This window comes from Nycticebus coucang, chromosome 12 (genome assembly GCF_027406575.1).
Source record: "Nycticebus coucang isolate mNycCou1 chromosome 12, mNycCou1.pri, whole genome shotgun sequence".
Classification (NCBI taxonomy): domain Eukaryota; kingdom Metazoa; phylum Chordata; class Mammalia; order Primates; family Lorisidae; genus Nycticebus; species Nycticebus coucang.
The window spans coordinates 53,134,740-53,157,275 of NC_069791.1; the positions used below are offsets into that span (position 1 = coordinate 53,134,740).

The 22,536-nt window shown below is 50.6% G+C and overlaps 2 protein-coding genes across 3 annotated transcripts in view; both read right to left on the minus strand.

The window, feature by feature from the left end:
• Positions 1 to 664: 664 nt before the first annotated feature.
• On the minus strand, positions 665 to 6,944 carry GPR162 (G protein-coupled receptor 162). The gene is made up of 5 exons (XM_053555517.1): positions 6,674 to 6,944; positions 3,629 to 4,925; positions 2,798 to 2,987; positions 1,838 to 1,995; positions 665 to 1,432 (listed from the first exon to the last, which is right to left on the minus strand). Exons 2-5 carry the CDS (start codon positions 4,493 to 4,495, stop codon positions 881 to 883), a joined length of 1,767 nt encoding a protein of 588 aa, XP_053411492.1. The 5' UTR covers positions 4,496 to 4,925; positions 6,674 to 6,944; the 3' UTR covers positions 665 to 880.
• A 3,578-nt stretch (positions 6,945 to 10,522) lies between these two features.
• CD4 (CD4 molecule) overlaps positions 10,523 to 22,536 on the minus strand; it is a 38,820-nt gene continuing 26,806 nt past the window's right edge. The window contains exons 4-10 of one of the 2 annotated variants that reach the window (XM_053557623.1): positions 15,343 to 15,501; positions 14,694 to 14,927; positions 13,306 to 13,641; positions 12,254 to 12,454; positions 11,570 to 11,691; positions 11,193 to 11,260; positions 10,523 to 10,800 (exon numbers count right to left, since the gene is read on the minus strand). In XM_053557623.1, the coding sequence (XP_053413598.1) occupies positions 10,770 to 10,800; positions 11,193 to 11,260; positions 11,570 to 11,691; positions 12,254 to 12,454; positions 13,306 to 13,641; positions 14,694 to 14,927; positions 15,343 to 15,501 (1,151 nt within the window). In that variant the 3' untranslated portion in view covers positions 10,523 to 10,769. Of the gene's footprint in view, positions 10,801 to 11,192; positions 11,343 to 11,569; positions 11,692 to 12,253; positions 12,455 to 13,305; positions 13,642 to 14,693; positions 14,928 to 15,342; positions 15,502 to 22,536 lie in introns of both variants that reach the window. The other variant, XM_053557622.1, reaches the window with a different exon arrangement.

A 22,536-nucleotide genomic window follows, 5' to 3' on the forward strand; every position in this document is an offset into this window, starting at 1 on the left:
GAGAGCCGAGTACTGAGTGGTGAAAGCCGTCTTTAAGACAGGGGGACTAGTGTGGGAAACTGGAGAGGAGGAGGGCAAAAAGTGGAAACAGGAGCAGGCCTGGAGTGGCTCCAGCCCTGAGGCCTATGGTGGTGGTGGTGCTGATGGGGGAAACTACGGGGCTGTGTTCTTGGCCACTCTTGGGTCCAGGAGAAGTAGTGTAGACGCCTCCCACACACCCTTAATCACCAGTACACGCCTTTGAAGGAGCTTTAGAATGCAGAGTGAAGGAGGGTAACTCCAGGCCTGGGTCACTAAGTCAGCCCCAAACTCTTTGCTGACTAGAAAGTGAGTGCCTGGATAGATTTGGGGTTAGGAAGAGAGTTGGGGAGCAGTGTGGATAGACACAGGCTCTCTCTAAACTGCCTCCACAAATCTGAGCAAAGATCCTTTCCACCCCAAGCCAACAAACTCCACTGTGTCCCCATGTCACCAGCCCCCAGTTCAATATGCACCTCTCTGCAGTTTCTATACATGTCTTTACGTTAAAGGGTGTATGATCATTTCTCCTCGTGTCTTTCTCTGCCTCTTCCTGCTGCCCTGCTCTAGTCTTCCTCTAGGAGCCACTCTTCCCCCTAAGCCTCTGATGGTACACTTTGCCATCACAGTACACTGGACGCTGAGGTTTCCATGGCAACAGTTCAGACTTTAATACATTTTGCTAGGGATGGTGGCAAGTGAGTAGGGCATCTGGTCACTTGGAGGGAGACAGAAGGGGCTCTAGAGCCCCAGATCCAGTGCCCATCTTCCCAGAGTCGAGACAGCTGTTCTAAGCTCAGGGCCAGGATGAGGTGTTAGTCACTCAGGTCCCCACCTCTGAGTCCAGCAGGCCCACTTGGGCTTAGAGGGTTAGCTGAGGGAATATGGGGTTGCTTGGGCCCCAGGATCCTCCCCAAGCCCTTGTACTACCCTCACCACCAGTCAGGGAACAGCGTCTCCCTGTACTTAGCCCCAAAGGAAGTCCAACAGCTCTGTTATCAGGGGACCCAAGGGACAGTCGTCGGGGTGAGAGTCCCAGTGGCCTGGGCCGACGAGGAGAGGGCCCTGGTGAGGCAGTCGGAGAAGGCAAAGGTGTCTCATCAATGAAAGTGGTGATCTCCTCCCGAAAGAAACCAGGACCCCGAGGGGGTCCCCCACCTGATCCCAGTACCCCACTCTCTAGGAATTGGCGAAGGCTGGCCAGCCCCCCACCTTCAGCTTCATCCTCATCTTCTTCGTTCTGCAGCCTTTGTCTCTGTCCCAGGTACTCAGAAGGATCCCCAAGGGCCCGGCTCTGGATTGGGAGGACCCGGATGTCATCAGAGGAGGACCACTTGTGCAGGAAGGAGCCTGGTGTCCGAGGGGTAGAGAAGATGTTGGTCTCATCATGGGATAGACGGCGGGATAGAGGGACCTGGGAAGAGGAACAGGTAACACCTGGAGGTGCTAGAGGAACAAAGGAAGCAGAGGCAGGAACCAACTTGGGGATTGTGCAAGACAACTTCACCTTCAACCTTCTACAGAACAGTTGTTCCAAAGGACAAACTTGGCCTTGGGAGGTCTTCAAGGGACCTTCTTGTACCATGCCTTTCTTTTCTTTTTTTTTTTTTTTTGCAGTTTTTGGCCGGGGCTGGGTTTGAACCCACCACTTCCAGCATATGGGGCCAGTGCCCTACTCCTTTGAGCCACAGGCACCGCCCATACCATGCCTTTCTTTCATCCACCCCTCATGGTGCCTTGCAGGCCAGGGATAGGGAAGACACTGGAGAAGAATGGAATGGGGTGTCAAGGGTAGCAGGTATATTCCCCAGTCCCATACCTGTAAGTAGTGGACTCTCTCAAGAGGGGGAAAGAGCATATGCCTTCCAGGTAGCAGCTTCACCTGGGAGGGGTCCCGGCCCCCTGGGCTTGTGGCCTCATTAGCATCAAAGCGAACTTTGCACACTCGGCCATCTGCATAGTCATCACAACCCTCATCTAGAAGAGAAAAGGGGCAAAGTGGTTACAGGTGGGGAATGCCTAGCCCCCTCCCCAGCCATTTTATAAGCTCCAGGAGACCTCTTGGTTCCCATTAGTCTGTAGGCTCCAAGAGGACAGTGAGAGTGACTAGCATTTGCTGGTCAGTGCTGAATCCCTAGTGCTTCACAAGTATATGAATTTTTTTTTTTTTTGAGAGTGTCACACTTTGTCGCCCTCCGTAGATTGATGTGGCGTCATAGCTCACAGCAACCTCAAACTCTTGGGCTCAAGTGATTCTCTTGCCTTAGCCTCCCAGGTAGCTGGGACTACAGGTGCCCGCCACAATGCCTGGCTATTTTTAGAGACGGGGGTCTTTCTCTGGCTCAGGTTGGTCTCAAACCTATGAGCTCAGGCAATCCACCTCCCCCTGGGCCTCCCAGAGTGCTAGGATTACAGGCGTGAGCCACCGCGCCCGGCCTAAATGAATTTATTGAAAAAATTACCTACCCTCCCCCAAGAACTGTCCCTATAGCTGATGTCTCAGGAAGCCCAGCTTCCCCTTAGTGCCACAGCCTTCCTTACGGTTGTGTTAGGACTCGGAACAGTCCTAACAGTCTGGAGGGGGCCAGAGCTGGGCAGTGTGGGCTTCCGGAGTGGGCCGCCTGGCGCCTGCATAGGGAAAGGGGAGCAGGGTGGTGCGGGCTCTGGCCAGCAGGGGGCACTCCAGGTCAGCCCATCCTCTCGCAGAGAAAGAGCGGTGGAAAGGGTCAGAACAGGGAATAGATGTCCAGGAAAGCGAAAGCCCAGTCCCTCCTCTGACCGTCATCGCCATCCTCCTCGGACATTATGGCCACGCACTGCTCCCACACTGTGCGCACGTCGGCACGGTAGCGTTCGCAGGACCAGATGAAGGAGGGCAGCAGCAGCGTCTGTGCCATGGAGCACCACAGCACAGCCAGCACCATCCACGGAGGCGCTGAGTCCGACTTGAGGGAGAAGAAGCTCACCACCTGGTGGAGGATGGGAATGGGCCCAGTTAGGGCCCAGATACCTAGAGCAATTGGTGGGGCAGAAGTCAGGAAGGGATGTATGATCCACGTGATTGGGACAGAGGCAAAGTGGGAAATGGAGATGGGCTGAGCAGAGGGAAGGGACTGACTCGAGATCAGGAGAGTGTGCTGGTCACAAAGACTAGAAGTCAGGAGGGAGAAGAACAGAAGTGCAGCAGGAAATTTGAAGGCAGAGCGAAACTCAGGAATAGGAACTAGATGGGGTGAGCCCAGTGGAGTTTCCACACAATAGTGCTCAGGAACCATGCAATCTCCAGAGGGAATGAGGGGGTGAAGAATGGAGCTCAGCTTCTGGAGGACAGGCCTGAGGAGCTGCAGGATGGATGAGGGCACTGGAGGATAGGTAGTAGAACTTAAGGGTGATGATGGAGCTGGGGGAGATGGGCTAGTGGGGGACTAGAGGATGGATCACAGAGATGGGGCTCACAAATGGAGTAAGCACCAGATAGAGAAAGGAAGATGGATGATGGTACTGGAGGAGACATGATGGAACTGTTTTATGATTGATGGAGTGGGAGGTCAGGTGATGATGCTGGGAGCTAGATATTAGGGAGAACAGGTGGGGGGGACCCTGATCTCACCAAGATGGGCACCCCTGTGAGCGAGTCATAGAGAAAGACGATGGCGCTGACCAAGTTGGTGACCTGCAGGGACGTCTTGGCAGACTCGGAGCCATCCAGTGAGGACCGCCGCTTCCCTCGGGCATCCTCTACCACAATGGCTGGCACCTCAAAAGCTGGCCGAGTACCCAACCCCCCTGGCCCACTCCCCTTGGTCCCCCCAGATCCCCCCGCTCTCCGGGCCTGCCGAGCCCTCCTGGGCCGGGCCCACAGTGTCTGATAGAAGGTGATGGCTACACAGACTAGCCCCATGACGATACCCCCAAGTAGCAAGAGGCTGAAACAGACACCAAAGCCAAGGCCGATCTTGGAGACTATGAACTGGCAGCCTCGGGCATAGTAGCGCTCGCCATTGTTGTGCCAGCCAATGGAGGGCAGCGTGGAGAGGATGAAGCTGACCATCCAGATGCCCATGACAGCATGCAGTGCCTGCTTTTTGGCATTGCTGAGGCGGTAGTTGACCGGCCAGCGCACCATCCACATGCGGTGGTAGGACAGCGAGGCAACTGTGAAGCAGGTCGCCAGGGCCAGCGTGTAGTAGGTAGACACAAAGACTTTGCAGATGCTCTCATTCCAGTCATAGTCGGAGGAAGCCTGCCGCCGTAGCTGCACCACAGCGAAGGTGGTGAGAGGCACCGCTGCCATGAGTATGTGAGTGCCCGCCAGGAAGCAGAGCAGCAACTCCAGTGGCTTGTGCTTCTGCTGCTTGGCTGAGATACTGAGGATGATCCAGGCATTGGCCAGCAGTGCCAAGAGGCCACAGGCCAGCCAGGACAAGGCGTTGGAGCGCAGGGAGGCCTCTTCTGCCCCTAGCCCACCCCGAGCCATCCTATCCTCAGCCCCCCACCCCCCTTGAACTCCTGGGGGCGGGGGCTAGGTATCACCCGGGAGCCCCACTCACACACAAGCCCATGGTGCCCACAGACCTTGCCCTGCAGAGAGGCAGACTGCCCCCAGGACCACCCTGCTGCTCAGCATTGCATGATCAACCCCACTGGGACAGATGTGGAGGGCAGGGGAACAGACTGAGGGTCAGCAGAGGCAGTCCTCCCCCTTCATAGTGAGTGGGGCTTTCCTTAAGTAACCCCCAAAAACTGATGACAGAGGCGAGCTGGCTGCTTTCCCAACTATGAGGCTAGTTGGGGGTTCTGGCCCCCATGCTGGGACTTCCAGGTCTCTTTTTCCTCTGGTTCTTGACCAGTCAGAAATCTTCTGCATGCCCCAAGGATTGGAGGTGGTGCTCAGCCCTCTGGACCAGCTGTAATGGAAGGATGAGATGTGGCAGGAGGAGGGCAAAGGTAGAGCCTAGGCTGGTCTCCAGCTGGCTTTTTTTTTTTTTGGAGACAGAGCCTCAAGGCTGTAACCCTGGGTAGAGTGCCGTGGCATCACAGCTCACAGCAACCTCCAAATCCTGGGCTCAAGCGATTCTCCTGCCTCCGCCTCCCAAGTAGCTGGGACTATAGGTGCCCTCCACAAGGCCTGGCTATTTTTTGGTTGCAGCCGTCATTATTGTTTGGCGGGCTGGGGCTGGATTGTGGGTGGCGCCTTAGCCACTTGAGCCAGAGACGCTGAGCCTCTAGCTGGCTTCTTATGACCCTTCTCTTGAAACTATAGAAATGACTGATTACTAGGGTCCCTTGAGTCAGATTGATAAACACCTCACACAGGTTAAGAGCTCCTGCTCATTCCATACCTCCAAGAAAGAGGTATTTGTACCTCCCTGTCTCCTTTAGCCCTTTTTCCTCCCTCTGGAACTTCCAGGTTCCTCCTTAGATATCCCCTGCTCAGTACTACTCCCCCCCAATCTTCATGTCTCTAAATATCTCTTCAGAGCTATTGATGCAAGACTCATGACTTGTTTCTTCTTGAGGGGATATGGTATTACAACCCCCATCCCGACCTGCAGGTTTCCTGGATCCAGCAGACTTGGAGCTCAGCTCCATTCCCCAAGCCTTCTCAGATTTAGGAAAATGGGAGAAAGGAGGTGGTGGGGGGTGGCTAGGGAATCTGAAGGCGGGGAAACCGCTGACATCAGAAACATCCAGAAATGGAAAGAGGGGGAATTAGGGAGAAGGAGGAGAGTTTGAGCAAAAGAGAAAGAGGGGGCAAAGTGATAGTATCTGAAAATAGAAGGAAAAGCTCAGAACCCCCTGGAGAGGATGCTTTGGAGGGAGGAGGGGTTGGAGGGGGTAGGGAGCAGGGAATAGTGAGGCCAAGGAGAAAAGGCAAATGTTCACTAGGGAGTGACTTCCTCCAAGAGACCTTAATTCTTTCCTTCTCTGGCCCAGAGCCTCAGTTTCCCTCTGATGGGAAAGAGGATAGTCCTGATTTTAGTGATGCTGAGCTCCAGTGAGCCCAGGGAGAGGGATAAGAGGAAATCTTCCAAACCTTGAACAGAGTGGAGGTTGTAAGGAGGGGCATAATGGCTTTAGGATAAATTGGGTAAAGATGGGGCACCACATGGAGATGGGCCATTTCGCTTGGAAGAACCTCAGAACCTCGCCTTCCCCTTAGGTCCTAGTCCACCCCCACTTTTGTCTTCCCTCCAGAGCCCAGTGCACCCTAGTTGCCATGGCAATGGCTAGCCAGAGGGAGGTAGAGGGAACTGGTCAGGAGCACCCCCCCCCACTACTCTTCCCTGCAGCTTTGGACCCCTCCCAACCCACCTCCACCCAAGCCCAGCTGGTGGGCTGAGAAAGAAAGAGATGGGGAGTCAGAAAGAGGGAGGAAGGCAGGAAGGATGTGAAGGACGGAGAGGAGGTGAAGGACAGAGGGGGATCAGAGGAAAGTAGGCGGGGGACTGCGGGGCCTCCCTGACCAACAGAGTCCTTCGCCTTTCGGGGTGAAGGAGTAAGGTCAGGCGGTTCCTGTCGTGTCCCTACTGGGTTCTCCAGGGCAGAAACAGCAGGTGGCTGGGGAGGAGGGGCCGGACGGCAGGCGGGGAGAGGAAGCAGCTGGGTGGAAGGAGGGGAGGAGACGCGGAGGACTGGGCAGGGGTCGTCTTACCTCTGGCTGTGTCCAGCACTGCCATGGAGACCACACTCCGGACGCGGCTCTCCAGGGCTCCCGCCGCCGGCGGCTCCCGCTAGCCCGCCCTCCTCCCTCCTCCCTCCCGCTCCCTCCGGGCCTCCCTCCTCCCACGCAGCCCCGGCCTCCGGCTCCGCCCGGCTCACTCAGTTTCTGTCCCTCTCGGTTTGTCCGAGCCTCTCTCTCTCGGGCTCATTCTGCCTGCGAGCTGGGATTGGGGGGACTGAGGGACAGTTTTGAGGGGGTGGGGGGAGGACGAGTGTAGGGCGGAGAACTGGACGGTGGTGACTTGGAGGGGGAGGGGCAAGGAAGGCGCCGAGAGGGAGGATAGGAGGAGGATAGCGAGGAACCGGCTTCATTGGTGAAACTGCTCGTGTCCTGCCCCCACCCCATCCCGTTTTTCAACACGAACACAAGCTCCAAGAGGCAGCTGGTGTTGCTGGGTACGGAGGAGCTAGCTGTCGGGGAGGAGAGAGCTGTGTCACTGTGCTGTCTGTGTGTAAGGGCTGTGCCTTGAGTGTAGTTTTCAGGGCCACTGCTAGAGACTGCTGGGGGTGAGGGGCTGCTAGTGGAGTTCCTATTGGTGTGCAGGGACCTAAAAGGATGGGGTGCGCGTGCCAGCACACACACAAACACACACACACACTCTGCTCCCTCCTCCTGGAACACAAACACACTTATGTCAGAGATTCACACAATCTACACAGGTTTGTGAACGAAAATAAAATCTTAAACTCCTTCCCCTCCAGCAGCTGACTGATTGGACCCTGTGTTGGCCTAGGGGATCCATGAGAAAGGAAATCAAATATGGCTCATCGTGTCCCCCTGCCTTCTTAGAGATGACCTTTGTGACTCATTAATAGGCTTAAGGCTCTATAAGACATGCTTCCAGGTCCTCAGTATACACAACAAACCACTTGGGTCCCAGCATGTGTCCTGTAATTTGTCTCTGATTAACAGACTCTTATCTTAAACATTACTTTTCAGCGACTCCTGGTCTGTTAACACAGCCTCTTTCAGCCAATTGTCAGCTAAATAAAAGAATCTTTAAACCCACTATAACCTGGGCGGCACCTGTGGCTCAGTGATATTCTAACCCAGCCCCGGCCAAACTGCAACAAAAAAATAGCTGGGTGTTGGGCGGCGCCTGTGCCTCAGTCGGTAGGGCGCCGGCCCCATATACCGAGGGTGGCGGGTTCAAACCCGGCCCCGGCTGAACTGCAACCAAAAAATAGCCGGGCGTTGTGGCGGGCACCTGTAGTCCCAGCTACTCAGGAGGCTGAGGCAAGAGAATTGCTTAAGCCCAGGAATTGGAGGTTACTGTGAGCTGTGTGATGCCATGGCACTCTACCAAGGGCCATAAAGTAAGACTCTGTCTCCACAAAAAAAAAAATAGCTGGGTGTTGTGGCAGGCGCCTGTAGTCCCAGCTGCTTGGGAGGCTGAGGCAAGAGAATCACGTAAGCCCAAGAGCTGGAGGTTGCTGTGAGCCGTGGCTACAGAGGGCAGTAAAGTGAGACTCTGTCTCTACAAAAACCAACAACAAAAAAACACTATAACCTGTAAGCCCCCCACCCCCACCCCTCGAGATGACCTCTTCAGGCCAAACCAATGTTTGCCTTCTATATATTGATGTATGACTTTACCTGTAGTTCCTGTCCCCCTGAAATGTATAAAACCAAACTGTCACCCCACAACAGCAAGTCCACTTGGTCAAGACTTCTTGGACAAGGCTCAGGGTTGTGGTCCTTAAATTTGGCTTAGAATAAACTTCTTTAAATTATTTTATAGAGTATAGCTGCTTTTCTGTTGGCACATTAGTTTCTCATAGTCCTTTATCCCCACCCTGCACGTACACACACACATCAGGGGTGCACCCCTACAGTAGACACATTACACAGTGTAATTACAAAGTCTTAGCCTCACACTCACAAAGGCACGCACAGAGCCCTTTGGGTATGCAGGGCCTCCAGGGAAGTTTTCCCTCTCGAGAGAAACTTCGTCTTCCTGGGAGAAGCCTCACAACCCCTCTTTTGGATTCAACCCCAAAGACCAGAAGATTCTGGCCCCCAGGGAAGGTTCCACACTTCTCTCCCTATCTCTGTCTCTCTCTCTCTCACACACACACACAAATGAAGAGCATCCTCTTCCTTTGTTTTTTTTTTGAAACAGACTCTCGCTCTGTTGCCCTGGGTGCCATGGTGTCAGCCTAGCCCACAGCAACCTCAAACTTTCTACTTTCTTGGGTTCAAATAATCCATCTGCCTCAGCCTCCTTTTTTTTTTTTTTTTTTTTAGAGACAGAGTCTCACTTTATCACCCTTGGTAGAGTGCCATGACATCACAGCTTACAGCAACCTCCAACTCCTGGGTTTAGGCGATTCTCTTGCCTCAGCCTCCCCAGTAGCTGGGACTATAGGCGCCTGCCACAATGCCTGGCTATTTTTTTGGTGTTGTTGCAGTTTGGCCGGGGCTGGGTTTGAACCCACCACCATCGGTATATGGGGCCGGCGCCCTGAGCCACAGGCACCGCCCTGCCTCAGCCTCTTGAGTAGCTGGGACTACAGGGGAAGGGATGTGATGCTTGTGCTCTGGCTGGTCTCTAAACTCCTGAGAACATCCTCTTTGCAGTAAGTTTCTTGTATCTTTCCTTCAGCTCAGGGAAGCAGGGGGGTGGAGTGGTCAGAAATGCACAGTGAAAAATGGGGAGGTCTTAGAGCATTATTAGGTGGTCTTTCTGGAAGAGGCATGCTGGGAAGAAAAGGGGAGAAAGGAAAAGGGAAACGGAGTTGGGACTGAGGGAGGTGAAGGGAAGGGAAAAAGAGGCAGAGGAGTCTGAGAGAATGTGTAGAAGAGGAAGACAATGGCTGTAACCTGATTGCCCTGTGTTCCTAAAGGTCTGGAGGCGGGGCCAAGCCTGGGGCCCAGCCATCACAGTTCACAGGGGTCCCTCAGAGGGTTCACTTTTAGGCTAGCTCCCTACCTCCTCTGGCAAAGTCCAAGTCACTTCTGCACAGGGTGAATGGCTGGTCACTGGGCATTCTCTCCCAAAGTGCCTCTACTCTCAGCGGGTGCTCTGATTGGGAGAACTGAGAGCTTTATACTCTGGTAACAGGATTCTGTTACCAGCAGGTGATAAAAGTGATTTTAGACAGGCAGTCCTTCTTCCATGCTCGGGAGTTCTTTGACACAGGCCCTCCCTGTGGCCAGGGTGCTCCTGTGAGTCCAAAGGTGAACACTGGGTACCTGTGATGAGCCACTGAAGAGATCTTAGTGGTATTTGCCCCTGCATGCAAGAGGTAGCAGTGGAACTAGGGGCTGAGAGACTTGGGTGGTTCACCTGCTAGCTATGTGACCTTGAGTAAGTGGTCATGCAGCCTCTCAGAGCTCCATTTCTGGCTTTTGGACAGCAGATGATAATCTTGGGCTGTCACTTCCAGCCTTGTAGGGTTTTTGCAAGGTTCAAATAGACAGAAAATACAAAGCTGGTTTCTATACTGTTTGGATGATAGGGAATTGTGTCTGGACAAGAGGGTGGCTTTGTGCATGGGGGTGTATTCAGGGGACCTGTTTGTGCAGGACTCAGGATGTGAGTCAGTGGCTCTGCCAACTCAGGCTGAGAAACAGGCAGCATGGGGCAGTGGGGGCTGGCAGTCAAGAGGAACTTTCAGATCTGTTGGTCACAGAGTCCTCGCCTGTAAAATGATAGTCCTATGCTCCATGTTTCCAGACACTTCGCCTCATTCTCCATGTCAGGCAGGGCTGGCCCTGCATACTCCTCTGGGATCTAAGTGGGCAGTCAAAGAGAAATAATCAGAGAAGAGCTAGAGCTTGGACAAAAAGGAATGTTATGATTAAGTCTCTGGAAAATTGAGAGCAAGATTCAGCCAGTGAGGTTGGGGCTTCACCCAGGGGTTGGCAACAGAAGAGGAAAAACAAGGTCCAATTGTAGACGAGGGGAGCAGGAGGCCAGAGTCTTGGGATCTGCTACATTCATCTGGTCCACAGGCCCCAAGCAGGAAGCACAGGCATACAGCTGGGGAGACTGCTGAATGGGCAGCGCCTCTGGCCTTGGGCCTCAAATGAGGTTATGTGTCTTCTGGAACCGGCTGGAGGAACAAAGAATAAGGGGAGCAAATCTAACCCACTGCAACTCCTGTGTGTTCCAGGACCTCTGTGACTTTTCTCTGCCAGTGTAGTGCTAGCCTCTGAGCCACAGCTGCAGCACCCTCCACCAGACGCCTCCCTGCTGCCCCTTCCCCTCTGTCCACCCCCTTCTGCATCCTTTCTTGCTCCTAGCCATCTTCTACTCCTCTCCTCTGCACCTGCTCCTTTAGCCCCATGCCCTCGCCTCCATCTCTTCACCCCTCCTCTCTCTTATCTACTCCTTCCTCCTCTCCTCCTCTCTCCTGCTCCCCTTCCTCTCCTTCCTTCATCCCCTCTTCCACCCCTCCCTCCCTTCCCCTCTCCCCTCTCTCACCTCCTACACCCAAATACTCACTGGACACACTGGCATGTCTTCTTCTCACTTAGGAGTCTCTTGATCTGAGACTTCCGCTCTGTCTGGCGCTGTCCAGGGACAAGGAGGGGAGTCATGAGGATCCCAGGCCTCCATAAGGGAGATGCCCCTTGGAGGTGGAAGGAAGGGGAGCTGGGAGAGAAGCAGTTACTGTGACTGAGCCCATCTGCCCTGAAATGAACTCTGCACCTTTCTGCGTCTCCCTCTGCATGGGTTCTGGATAGAGCTGCAGAGCACTTGGGGTGGGCAGAGGGCACTGGACCAGAAGCAGTCCCCACATATAGCATTTCCTAGTATAGAGTCAGATGCTTGAGGGCCCCATGGGGTCTGGGTGGTGGGGTCTGGGCAGGCTCACTCACCCTTCGGTGTCTGACACAGCACACACAGAAGATGCTGAGGAAGCCAATGAAAAGCAGGCCTGCAGTGCCCCCCAGCACTATCGGGAGTATTGGCTGGATCTGGATGAACTGTGAAGGCAAAACTGCAAGAGAGAGAAGGGTGCTTGGCACACTGCCCTCCATCAGGGGCACTGGGTCTGCTGGAGGGGCAGGGAATGGCTCCACTGCCTGGCCAGACTGGGGCCTGATCCTGGGGCTGGGAGAGGGAGGCTACATGGGGTTCTCAAAGGCACCAGGACTTAAAGGGGCAGAGCCAGGGAAGGAGTTTTGTGTTTTAGAGACTACAGTGCACTCTGGAGAGCTAGAAGCAGTGGTCCAGACTCCAGTCCCTGGACCCTATGTGTGTGTGCATGTGAGACTGAGTTCAGAGGGGAGCCAGCGAAGAGGACCCTTGGTCAACTGAGCCCTATGCCTTGACTGTAGACCTTAAGGAGGGGGGTACTTGCAGGACTGAAAACAGGAGCCTGGAGCCCAGAACCATGGCTCACCTCACCTTTTCACCTCTGCATCTCCACACCTCTATAACCTCTCCATCCATCTCAGAGGGATTTGGATGCTTGGACTCTGGATGGTCTCTACCATGGGAAGGTCCCACAGCTGAGGAGGCAGAGGCTTGGGGTTAGGCCATTGAACCTGGATTCTTACCCTCCTCCTTGGATTCCAGTAGGACCTGGTCTGCATCACGCAGTAGACATTGCCACATCCCTGCCTCGGGGTCCAGCACCCACACAGCCTTCTCCTTCTTTGAGACCTTTGGTTTCTGATTCTCTTGCTTCAAGCTCAGTATCATCTCAGGGGAGGTAGGTCCCAGCACCTCACAGGTCAAATTGTTATGGAGCTGAGTCACTGCAGAGGAATGAGAGACAAAGACTGGGAGCTTAGGCCTCTGGGTTCCCCACACCCTCAAACTCTCTGTCAAAATGATACTCTAGGCCAGGCTTGGTGGCTCACACCTGTAATCCCAGCACTTTGGGAAGCTGAGGTGGGAGGATTGCTGAGGATAGGAGTTTGAGGATGCAGTGAGCTATGATGATGCCACTGTACTCTAGCCTGGGTGACAAGAGTGAGACCCTGTCTCATGATACTCTGCATGGGTGGCCTTCTTTTAGCCTCTAAGGACATATTTTCATCCAAAAAAAAAAAAAAAGAGAGAGAGAGAAACACAGATTTTGGGGTCCAGTGGTCTTGGATTTGAATCCCAGCTCCATTGCTTACTAGCTGTGTGTCCCTGGACAATAATTAAATGCATGAACACATATAAAGTGTTTGAATGTGGCCTGACATGAGCTAAGCCTCAGGTGTTAGCCATTATTATTTGTGGAGCTGATATGATGAGAAGCAAGATAAAGAAGCATGGAACTCAGTAGAGCTTGACATGATCATCATTACTGCATACGAAGAAAAGATTTTGTTATCCTTATGAGACAGGTGAGAAAGCAGACCTGCGGTCAGTAGGGGGCTTAGCCCAGGCCACAGGGTATTGGGCACAGGCAGAACTAAAACCCTGGTTCTTAAGTCAGGTGCTTTGGGGAGTCTCAAAAGAGCACCCAAGGCTGGGTCATGGATGCATCAGTTCAAAACCAGCCCCAAACCCAGAGGACCCTTGATCACTTCAACAGGGCAACCAGGCATCCCCCCTGGGGCCTGGCCCCTCTGCCTTCTTCCCTTGCCCTACCCTCCTCATCCTAGCACCTCACCTCTCATCACCAGGAGCTTCACTTCCTGCTGCAGCTTTCCCTTGGTAAGAACCAGGGTCAGGTTTCCAGAACCAGCATACTGAGGCAAGGCCTGGGGCAGGGTGAAGTGGAGTGGGAGCTTCTCATCCATCTGAAGCTTGGGGTCCTGGGCAACCCCTTTCACGGACACCTTATTGTTCTTCAAGAAGAAGGTGACCCAGGGCTTAGACGAGGAAGCCCTCTCTGCCTGCCACCTTAGCTCACCCTCCAGGCTTTCCACCTTGAAGGTGAGGGGGAAGGAGAACTCCACCTGCTCCCCCTCTTTCTTATAAATGGTGCTTGCGGCCCTCTGGAAAGCTGGAGGTGGGAAGAAAGAGACTCTGGGTGAGAAGGAGTTAAGAAGACGAGGTGTACAGGGTGGGATAGGCTTGTGGCAGGGACAGCAAAGAGATGAAAAGGGGACCAGGAATGTCCAATCTTAGTCCTTACTTGTCACTTCAGGTATTTAAATTTCTTCCTGCCTCTCCAGTCTTCTCTCTTTCTCTCTACCCAGCTAGCAGCCCACCTCCCTCCTCCAGAAACCAACACAGAGCAGCCCAGCCACAGGAAGGGGTTGTTGGGGGATGGCCCCGTCCTCAACATCCTCCTCAGGATCTCAAATGGATCTCAGGATCTCAGAGCCATTTGGCTTCCACTCCTTAGGGGTGTCATTTGTCACCTTTCACAGAATAAGACCAATCCCTTCAGTAGGGCTTTCTACCACACCAGGCACTGTTCTCTTAAGTATATTTGTTTACACCTGCAAGGTAGGTATTAATGCAGTTACCATAATCCCCATTTTACAGCTGCAAAAACCAAGCACAGAGAGGTTTGGTAACTTGCCCAAGGCCACATGGTTGTGACGGAGTCAGGATTTCATAGTCCATGCACTAAACTAGCACAGAGGCACCCAGAGGACAGGATCTGGGGTGGGACCTTGGTCTCCCCACAGTGCCTCTTTCAGGGGTGTAGAGGTACGGTGTAGAATTTCCTCAGGTCTGGCTTGCTGGCATTAGTGTCCCTGAGTAAGTGAACCTGCCAGCCTGGTGGAGTGGGGAGCTGAGATATCAAAGAAGACAGACCCACTCCTCCTTGGAGTCCTCTCCCAGGAGGCCCTGGCACCATTCACATCCCTCCTTACCATCCCCCACCCTCGCTTTGGCCATGTCAACCACACTGAGGGCTGGCTGCTAATCAGAGGAGGATGAAAGGGTCCAGTGTGTCCCTTGGGACAGGTCTCAGCTTTGGGGGGTCTGGACCCAGCCTCCCCATGCCCTAGCACCAGACCCAGGCGCAGAGCAGAGAGAGAGAGAGAAGAGCCTGTCAGCTCTGGGGCAGAGAGGAGGCTGCAGGGGAGGAGGTCCACTTACCCAGCACCTCGATGTTTATCTTGAACTCCAGTGTCTTCTGGTCCTGGGAGACAGTGCACGCCCAGGAGCCACTATCCTGGGGCTCCACTGCAGACACTGAGAGGACACTGACCCCCTTTATCTTTTTATTGCCTGGACTCTTACATTGCACTGAGGGATTGCTACCACGGGGGCTCTCCAAGGTCAGGGTCAGGCTCTCCCCCTGCAGCAGGCGGGTGTCTGACTTGGCAGTCACTGTGGAGGGAACAGGCCACCTGTGTCACACACACACCATCCCCATGGAGAAGGAAAGAGGACAGAAAACCAAGAGTGTCTCTCCATTATCCCCCCAACCAATATCACCCAGGACCCAGCAGCCCACCCCTGGCCAATGCAGGGTTTCCCTTTCCCTTTCCCCTTCTCCTCTCCCCTCTTCCTTTTTCCCCTAGTGTCTCTTCCTCCTTCCTCTGGTTCCTTCCCTCTCTCTGGGCCTCTTCCTCCCACCCCTTCCCAACTCAATGCCTGAAGAGGGTTGGAAGGAAGTCAGTGGCCAGTAGATCCCATCTGGGCTGTTGTAGTATCATCAGCTCGGGCCGGTTTTGGTGCAAGGGTGAGAGGAAGGGAAAGGAATCAGGCTGGAGCTATCCTCCTCCTGGCAGGCCCCACTCACATCCGAACACCAGCAATTCCACCTCCTTCTTCTTGTCCTCCACTTTACAGAAGTAAGTGTCTGAGTCTTCCATCTTGAGATTCTTGATGATTAGGGGAAAGGATCCGTGTTCCCACAGGTTTTTTTTAGATTCAACGCGTGTTTTCAGTTTGGAGAGACCTGGGAATAGGAGCCATATGGGGGAGGTTGAGGTGCCCTGGAGATAAGGCATCCTGGCAGGAGTAGGTATACAACGCTTTCTTTTCTTTTCTTTTTTTTTGTTTTGTTTTTGGCTGGATCTGGGTTTGAACCCGCCACCTCCAGCATATGGGACTGGCGCCCTACTCCTTGAGCCACAGGCGCCGCCCTTTTTCTTTTTTTTTTTTTTAGACAGTCTTTTTCCAGGCTAGAGTGCTATAGAGTCAGCCTCACTCACGACAACCTCAAACTCGCAGGCTCAAGCAATCCTTCTGCTTCAGCCTTCCCAGGAGCTGGGACTACAGGTGCCCACCACAATATCTGGCTGACTTTTCCGGTTTTAGTAGAGATGGGGTCTCACTCTTGCTCAGGCTGGTTGACTCCTGATTTCAAGTGATCCTCCCACCTTCGCATCCCAGAATGCTAGGATTATAAGCGTGAGACACAGTGCCTGGCCATGTACACAACTGAGTTGCTACTTCCTACGGAATCTGCCCCTTGTCCAAATCAGAGAGCCCCAGGCTGGCAAGGAGGTCCCCTCACAGCCATTTATCTGGCTGGAACAATATCTCTCTGATACCAAATAAAACAATATTCTCATTTGGAGAGCACCAAGTCCTACGTGCCAAATAATTCATGTATCATCTTCAGTAATCTCCACAATAATTCCAAGAAATCGGTACTGCTTTGCTTATTTTACAGGTAAGGAAACTGAGACTTGGAGACTTAAGTAATTGCCCAAACTCTTACACATTGTTGGCAGGAGTATAAACTAGTTCAACCTTTTTGGAGGGTAATTTGTAATATCTATCAGAATTACAAATACACATACAAAACTAAATGTCCACCTAAAAGAATAGATTAAATATTATAAATTATAGTTTACTCATTCCGTAGATTGCTGTGCAGCTATAACAGAAGAATAAGGAAAGTCTTTATGACTGATAGAGAACAATATCTAAGAAATATTAACTAAAGAAGGCAAGATATTAAACTATCTACTGTTTGTCTAAAAGGGGGGAGAAGGGCCAGGCATGGGGTGCCTGTAATCCTACCACTCTGGGAAGCCGAGACAGGTGAATCACCTGGGCTCACCAGTTCCAGATCAGCCTGAGCAAGAGGGAGAGCCCATCTCTACCAAAAACAGAAAAACACACCAGACATTGTGGTGGGCACCTGTAGTCCCAGCTACTCAGAAGGCTGAGGCAAGAGAATCACTTGAGCCAAGAGTTTTGAGTTTTCTGTGAGCTACAAAGCCACAGCACTCTACCCAGGGAAACAGTGAGACTCTGTCTCAAATAAATAAACAAACAAACAAACAAATAAAATGAAAAAATTAAAAGGGGGAGAAAAAATGTATGCCTCGTATATGAAAAAAAGATTCATAAACATAAGAAAAGTAAACATAAGAAAATGATAACTTTGGTTGCCTCTGGGGAGAGGAAGTGAATACACAGGAAACAGGTGTAGGAGGAGGAGGCATATTTTCACTATATACCCTCTTCTATCTTTTGAATTTTGACTTTGCTAAGTGGTGGAGCTAGGATTAAAATTTAGGCCCACTGGGTACACTACGCAGTACTATCTCTGGAAAGTTCCACTGGTGTGGATGTGTGGCCTGCTCTGCTCTCCTCTTTTAGTATCTAGCAACCATAGTCACTAGGAGGTTCTTCTCTCTAACTAGCCATTTCTGGGTGCAGTGGCAGCTCCAGAATTCCTACAGAGGGGGGCTTTAGACGCCAAGTTCAAACCCAGCCCTGGCCAAAAACTTAAAAAAAAACAAAACTAAAATTAAAACAATGACAACTGCAACCAAAAAATAGCCGGTGTTGTTGTGGTGGGCACCTGTAGTCCGAGCTACTCGGGAGGCTGAGGCAAGAGAATCACGTAAGCCCAAGAGTTTGAGGTTGCTGTGAGCTGTGACACCACAGCACTCTACCAAGGGCAACACAGTGAGACTCTGTCTCAAAAAAAAAAAAAGAAAAAAAATCAGGAAACAAACTACGGCATATGTATATCATGGAATACTATTCAGCCATAAAAAATAGAGACTTTACCTTGTTTTTTTTTTTTTTTTTTGCAGTTTTTGGCCAGGGCTTGGCTTGAACCTGCCACCTCCGGCATATGGGCCAGCGCCCTACTCCTTTGAGCCACAGGTGCTGCCCTAGACTTTACATCTTTTGTATTAACCTGGATGGAGTTGAAACGCATTCTTCTTAGTAAAGTTACCACAACAAAGAAAAAGCTAGTATCCAGTGTACTCAGTACTAATATGAAGCCGGTAGATGATCTAATACATAAGAAAAACTCAATTCAATACAAGTTGGAAGAAGGGGTAAGGAGGGAGTGGGAAGAGGGAAGGTGGGAGATTGGTGTGCTCCCATTTAATAGGCACAATGTAAGGGTATATGGCTCATCTCTTGGGTGTGGGAAACAACTACAAGAGGGACTCTACCTAACAAATACAAACATTATAACTTAATTGTTTGAACCCTCACATTAATCTCAAATTATTTTTTTCTTTTTTTTTTGAGACAGACTCAAGCTGTCGCTCTGAATAGAGTGGTGTGGCGTTATAGTTCACAGCAACCTCTAACTTGGACTCAAGTGATCCTCTTGCCTCAGTTTTTCTATTTTTTAGTAGAGACAGGATCTCACTTTTGCTCAGGCTGGTCTTAAACTCATGAGCTCAAGCAATCCACCCTCCTTGGCCTCCCAGAGTGCTAGGATTACAAGCATGAGCTACCGCGCCTGGCCTTAATCTGAAAAAAAAAAAAAATTTTTTTTTGAGACAGAGTCTCACTTATGTCGCCCTCAATAGAGTGCTATAACATCACAGCTCACAGCAATCTCAAACTCTTGGGCTTAAGTGATTCTCTTGCCTCAGCCTCCCAAGTAGCTGGGACTACAGGGCCCTGCCACAATGCCCGGTTATTTTCTTGTTGCGGTTGTCATTGCTGTTTAGCTGGCCTGGGCCAGGCTCAAACCTGCCACCCTCTGTATATGTGGCTGGCGCTATAACCACTGTGCTATGGGCACCGAGCTTTAATCTGAAAAAAAAATTTTTTTTTTCTTGTAGAGACAGAGTCTCACTTTAACGCCTTTGGTAGAGTGCCATGATGTCACAGGACTCACAGCAACCTCTAGCTCTTGGGCTTCCACGATTCTCCTGCCTCAGCCTCCTGAGCAGCTGGGACTACAGGCGCCCGCCACAACGCCCGGCTATTTTTTGGTTGCAGTTCAGCCGGGGCTGGGTTTGAACCTGCCACCCTTGGTATATGGGGCCAGCGCCCTACTCACTGAGCCACAGGCTCCACCCATTCTGAAATTATTTTTAAATAAGGAACTTTAAAAAAAAAGGAAAAAATATAGTCCAATTGTCCATGCTGTTCCATACTTTGGAAAAGTGATGGCAAGATAGTGTGAAAGGCCTAAGTATATGGGAGAGTGGAGGACAAATTCATGGAGCTGACCAGTATTGAACAAAGCCTTAAAGGAAATTACAGGCAACGTACTAGGGGAGAGGGAAACAACAAGGTCCTTCCAGGAAGAGGAGAAAGCAGCACAAGCAAACTATGGGGAAATATTTGGGCCTTGAAGCTTCTGATTGGAAAGCTGTGAGCAGTGGCTGAGAGGGTAAGTCTCCAGCAGAGGCTCCTAGGTTCAGTCCCATGGGCAAGGGAGTGGTGTGTGCCAAGCATTGCTTTGTGGAAGTCAGTTCTGCAGCAGGAGGAAGTGAAATCCAAGTAGGAGGCACTAGTAACAGAGAATTACCAGGAGGCTTACTGTGGTCCTGGTGGGAGGCATGGGAGCCTTGGCCAGTGATGGTGGTGGTGTTCCCATGGGAACAAAGAAGAGGATGAAATGAAAATACTTTTAAAGGAAGGAATGGCCACAGTTGGTGACTAACAGGAAGCCAGAAGCTGAAGTAGAGAAGAAAAATTGACTCTGTAGTTCAGAAATGGGAGAAATAAGAAGGGTAATACTGCCATTGTTACAATCAGAAAGCTGGGAAGAAGAGCTGTTCTGGAGGAAGATCAGATCCTTAGAAACAGAACAAAAGCATTGACATAAAAGACTTAAGAATTGTTAGAAAGTGGCACATTGCTTTTGTCTCTCATAAATGCAAATTCAAACAATAATAATATACTTTTCAACTATAAAATTAGCAAAAAAAATTTAAATAACCCTACTCAGTGCTGGCAAGGTGTGTTCATGAGAGAGGCCCATGGTGTCATTACCTAGAGTTAGCTTAAACAGAGCCTCTGCAAAAGCGGTTTTGTAGTATATAACAACCATATCCTTAATTTCTAGAACTTTATCCTTAAAATAATACTTTTTTTTTTTTTTTTGTAGAGACAGGGTCTCACTCTATCGCCCTCGGTAGCGTGCCGTGGCATCACACAGCTCACAGCAACCTCCAACTCCTGGCCTTAGGTGATTCTCTTGCCTCAACCTTTCAAGTAGCTGGGACTGCAGGTGCCAGCCACAACAGCCGGCTATTTTTTTGTTGCAGTTTAGGCCGGGGCCTGGTTTGAACCCGCCACCCTCAGTATGTGGGGCTGGCGCCCTACTCACTGAACCACAGGTGCCACCCTTTAAAATAATACTTTAAAAATGCAAATCAATACTTACATGCAAAATAATAGTGTTGTTAACAAGGTATAATGTTAGACAAAGGATAATGGCTGTAGAGAATATTAATTTGATGGAGTATTACGTTGGCACCAAAAATGATATTTACAAATAATATTTCATGGAATAGAAAATACAGGTTATATAATATAACTGTATATTTTTTGACACAGTGTCTCATTATGTCACCCTCGGTAGAGTGTTGTGGCGTCACAGCTCACAGCAACCTCCAACTCCTGGGCTTAAGCGATTCTCTTGCCTCAGCCTCCCAAGTAGCTGGGACGACAGGCGCGTGCCACAACACCTGGCTATTTTTGTTGTTGTTGTTGTTGTTTGCAATCATTTAGCTTGCCCAGGCCGGGTTCAAACCCACCACCCTAGGGGTATGTGGCTGGTGCCGTAACCACTGTGCTACAGGCACCAAGCCTATATTTTTAAAGTTGTTTTAATATAATTTTTACTTTTTAGGTTAGTCAGTGGAACTACAAAAACTATACAGGCACAACATTTTCCTCTTCCCTTACTTACAATTATAATACTACTATATTAGTATGACATATATATATGTATTTTTTTTTTTTTTAGAGACAGGATATTGCCTTGTCACCCAGCCTAGAGTGCAGTAGTGTGATCCCAGTTCACAGCAACCTCCAACTACTGAGCTCAAGTGATCCTCCTCCCTCAGCCTCCCAGATAGCTGGGACTACAGGTGTACACCACCACACCTGACTAAGTTTTCTTATTTTTGGTAGAGTTGGGGTCTCACTGTGCTGCCCAACCTGGGCTCAAACTCCTAGCTCCAAGTTATATACTCACTTGTGCCTCCCAAAATCCTGGTATTACAGGCACTGGTCACTTTGCCAAACTACCATAAACTGAGATCAAGAGGATCACTTGAGCCCAAGAGTTTGAGACATATCTCCCTCTATCCACAGTGCTTTTTTCTTTGCTCATGCAAACATGTACTCATATACATCAAGTTTTTTTTCTTTTTTAAATATTAAACTGTGTTAGTTTTTTATTATTGTTGCGGTTTTGGCCGGGCTGGGTTTGAACCCACCACCCTCAGTATATGGGGCTGGTGTCCTACCCACTGAGCCACAGACACCTCCCTACATCAAGTTTTTTAAGTTATGGCTTGGCACCCATAGCACAGTGGTTATGGTGCCATCCCCATACACTGAGGGTGGCAGGTTTGAACCTGGCCTGGGCCTGCCAAACGACAATGACAACTGCGACAAAAAATAGCTGGGCATTGTGGCAGGTGCCTATAGTCCCAGCTACTTGGGAGGCAAAGGCAAGAGAATCACTTAAGCCCAAGAGTTTGGCCGGGGCTGGGCTTGAACCTGCCACCTCCAGCATATGGGGCCGGTGCCCTGCTCCTTTGAGCCACAGGTGCCACCCAAGCCCAAGAGTTTGAGGTTGCTGTGAGCTGTAACGCCACAGCACTCTACCAAGGGCTCTGTCTCAAAAAAAAAAACCAAAAAATTAATTTAAATGGGATTATATTACACAGAGAGCTTACTTTTTCACTTAAAATATCCTTAACATTGGGTGGTGCCTGAGGCTCAAGGAGTAGGGCGCCGGTCCCACATGCCGGAGGTGGCGGGTTCAAACCCAGCCCTGGCCAAAAGCCACACACACACACAAAAAAAAATCCTTAACGTCATTCTAAGCATATATATGTGCAGCTTCTTCATTCTTTTGGTTGATTTTGAAATTATGAAAGTTGATCTTTTTATTCGGATGTTTTCTTTTCTTTTCTTTTCTTTTAAGAGATAAGGCCTCACTACAGGCTTGTCTCAAATTCCTGGGCTAGCTTTTTGACCAAAGATGCCATCTTCCAGTAATTCACCAAAATGAAGAACACAAAGGGAAAGAGGAGAAGGACCCAATACACCTTCTCTAGGCCTTCTAGAAAACATAGAATTATTCCTTTGACCACATACATGCAAATCTATAAGAAGGATGATATTACAGACATCAAGGGAACGGATACTGTTCAAAAAGGCTAGCCACATGGATGTCGACATGACAAAACTGGAAGAATGTATAGTATCACCCGCTATGCTGTTGGCATTGTTATAAACAAGTTAGCATCAAGATTCTTGCCATATTAAGCACTGCAAAAGTTGAGATAGCTTCCTATAGAGGGAAATGATCAGAAAAAGAAGGAAGCCAAAGAAAAAGTTACCTGGGTTCAACTGAAGCACCAGCCTGCTCCACCAGGGAAGTTCATTCTGTGAGAACCCATAGAAAGGAGCCTGAGTTGCTGGAATCTATTCTTTATGAATTTATGGCATAATGAGTGTAAAAAATAAAAAGCTACTAGAAAAATGTTTCTCTTTGGCCAGGGCAGTGACTCATGCCTATAATCCTAGC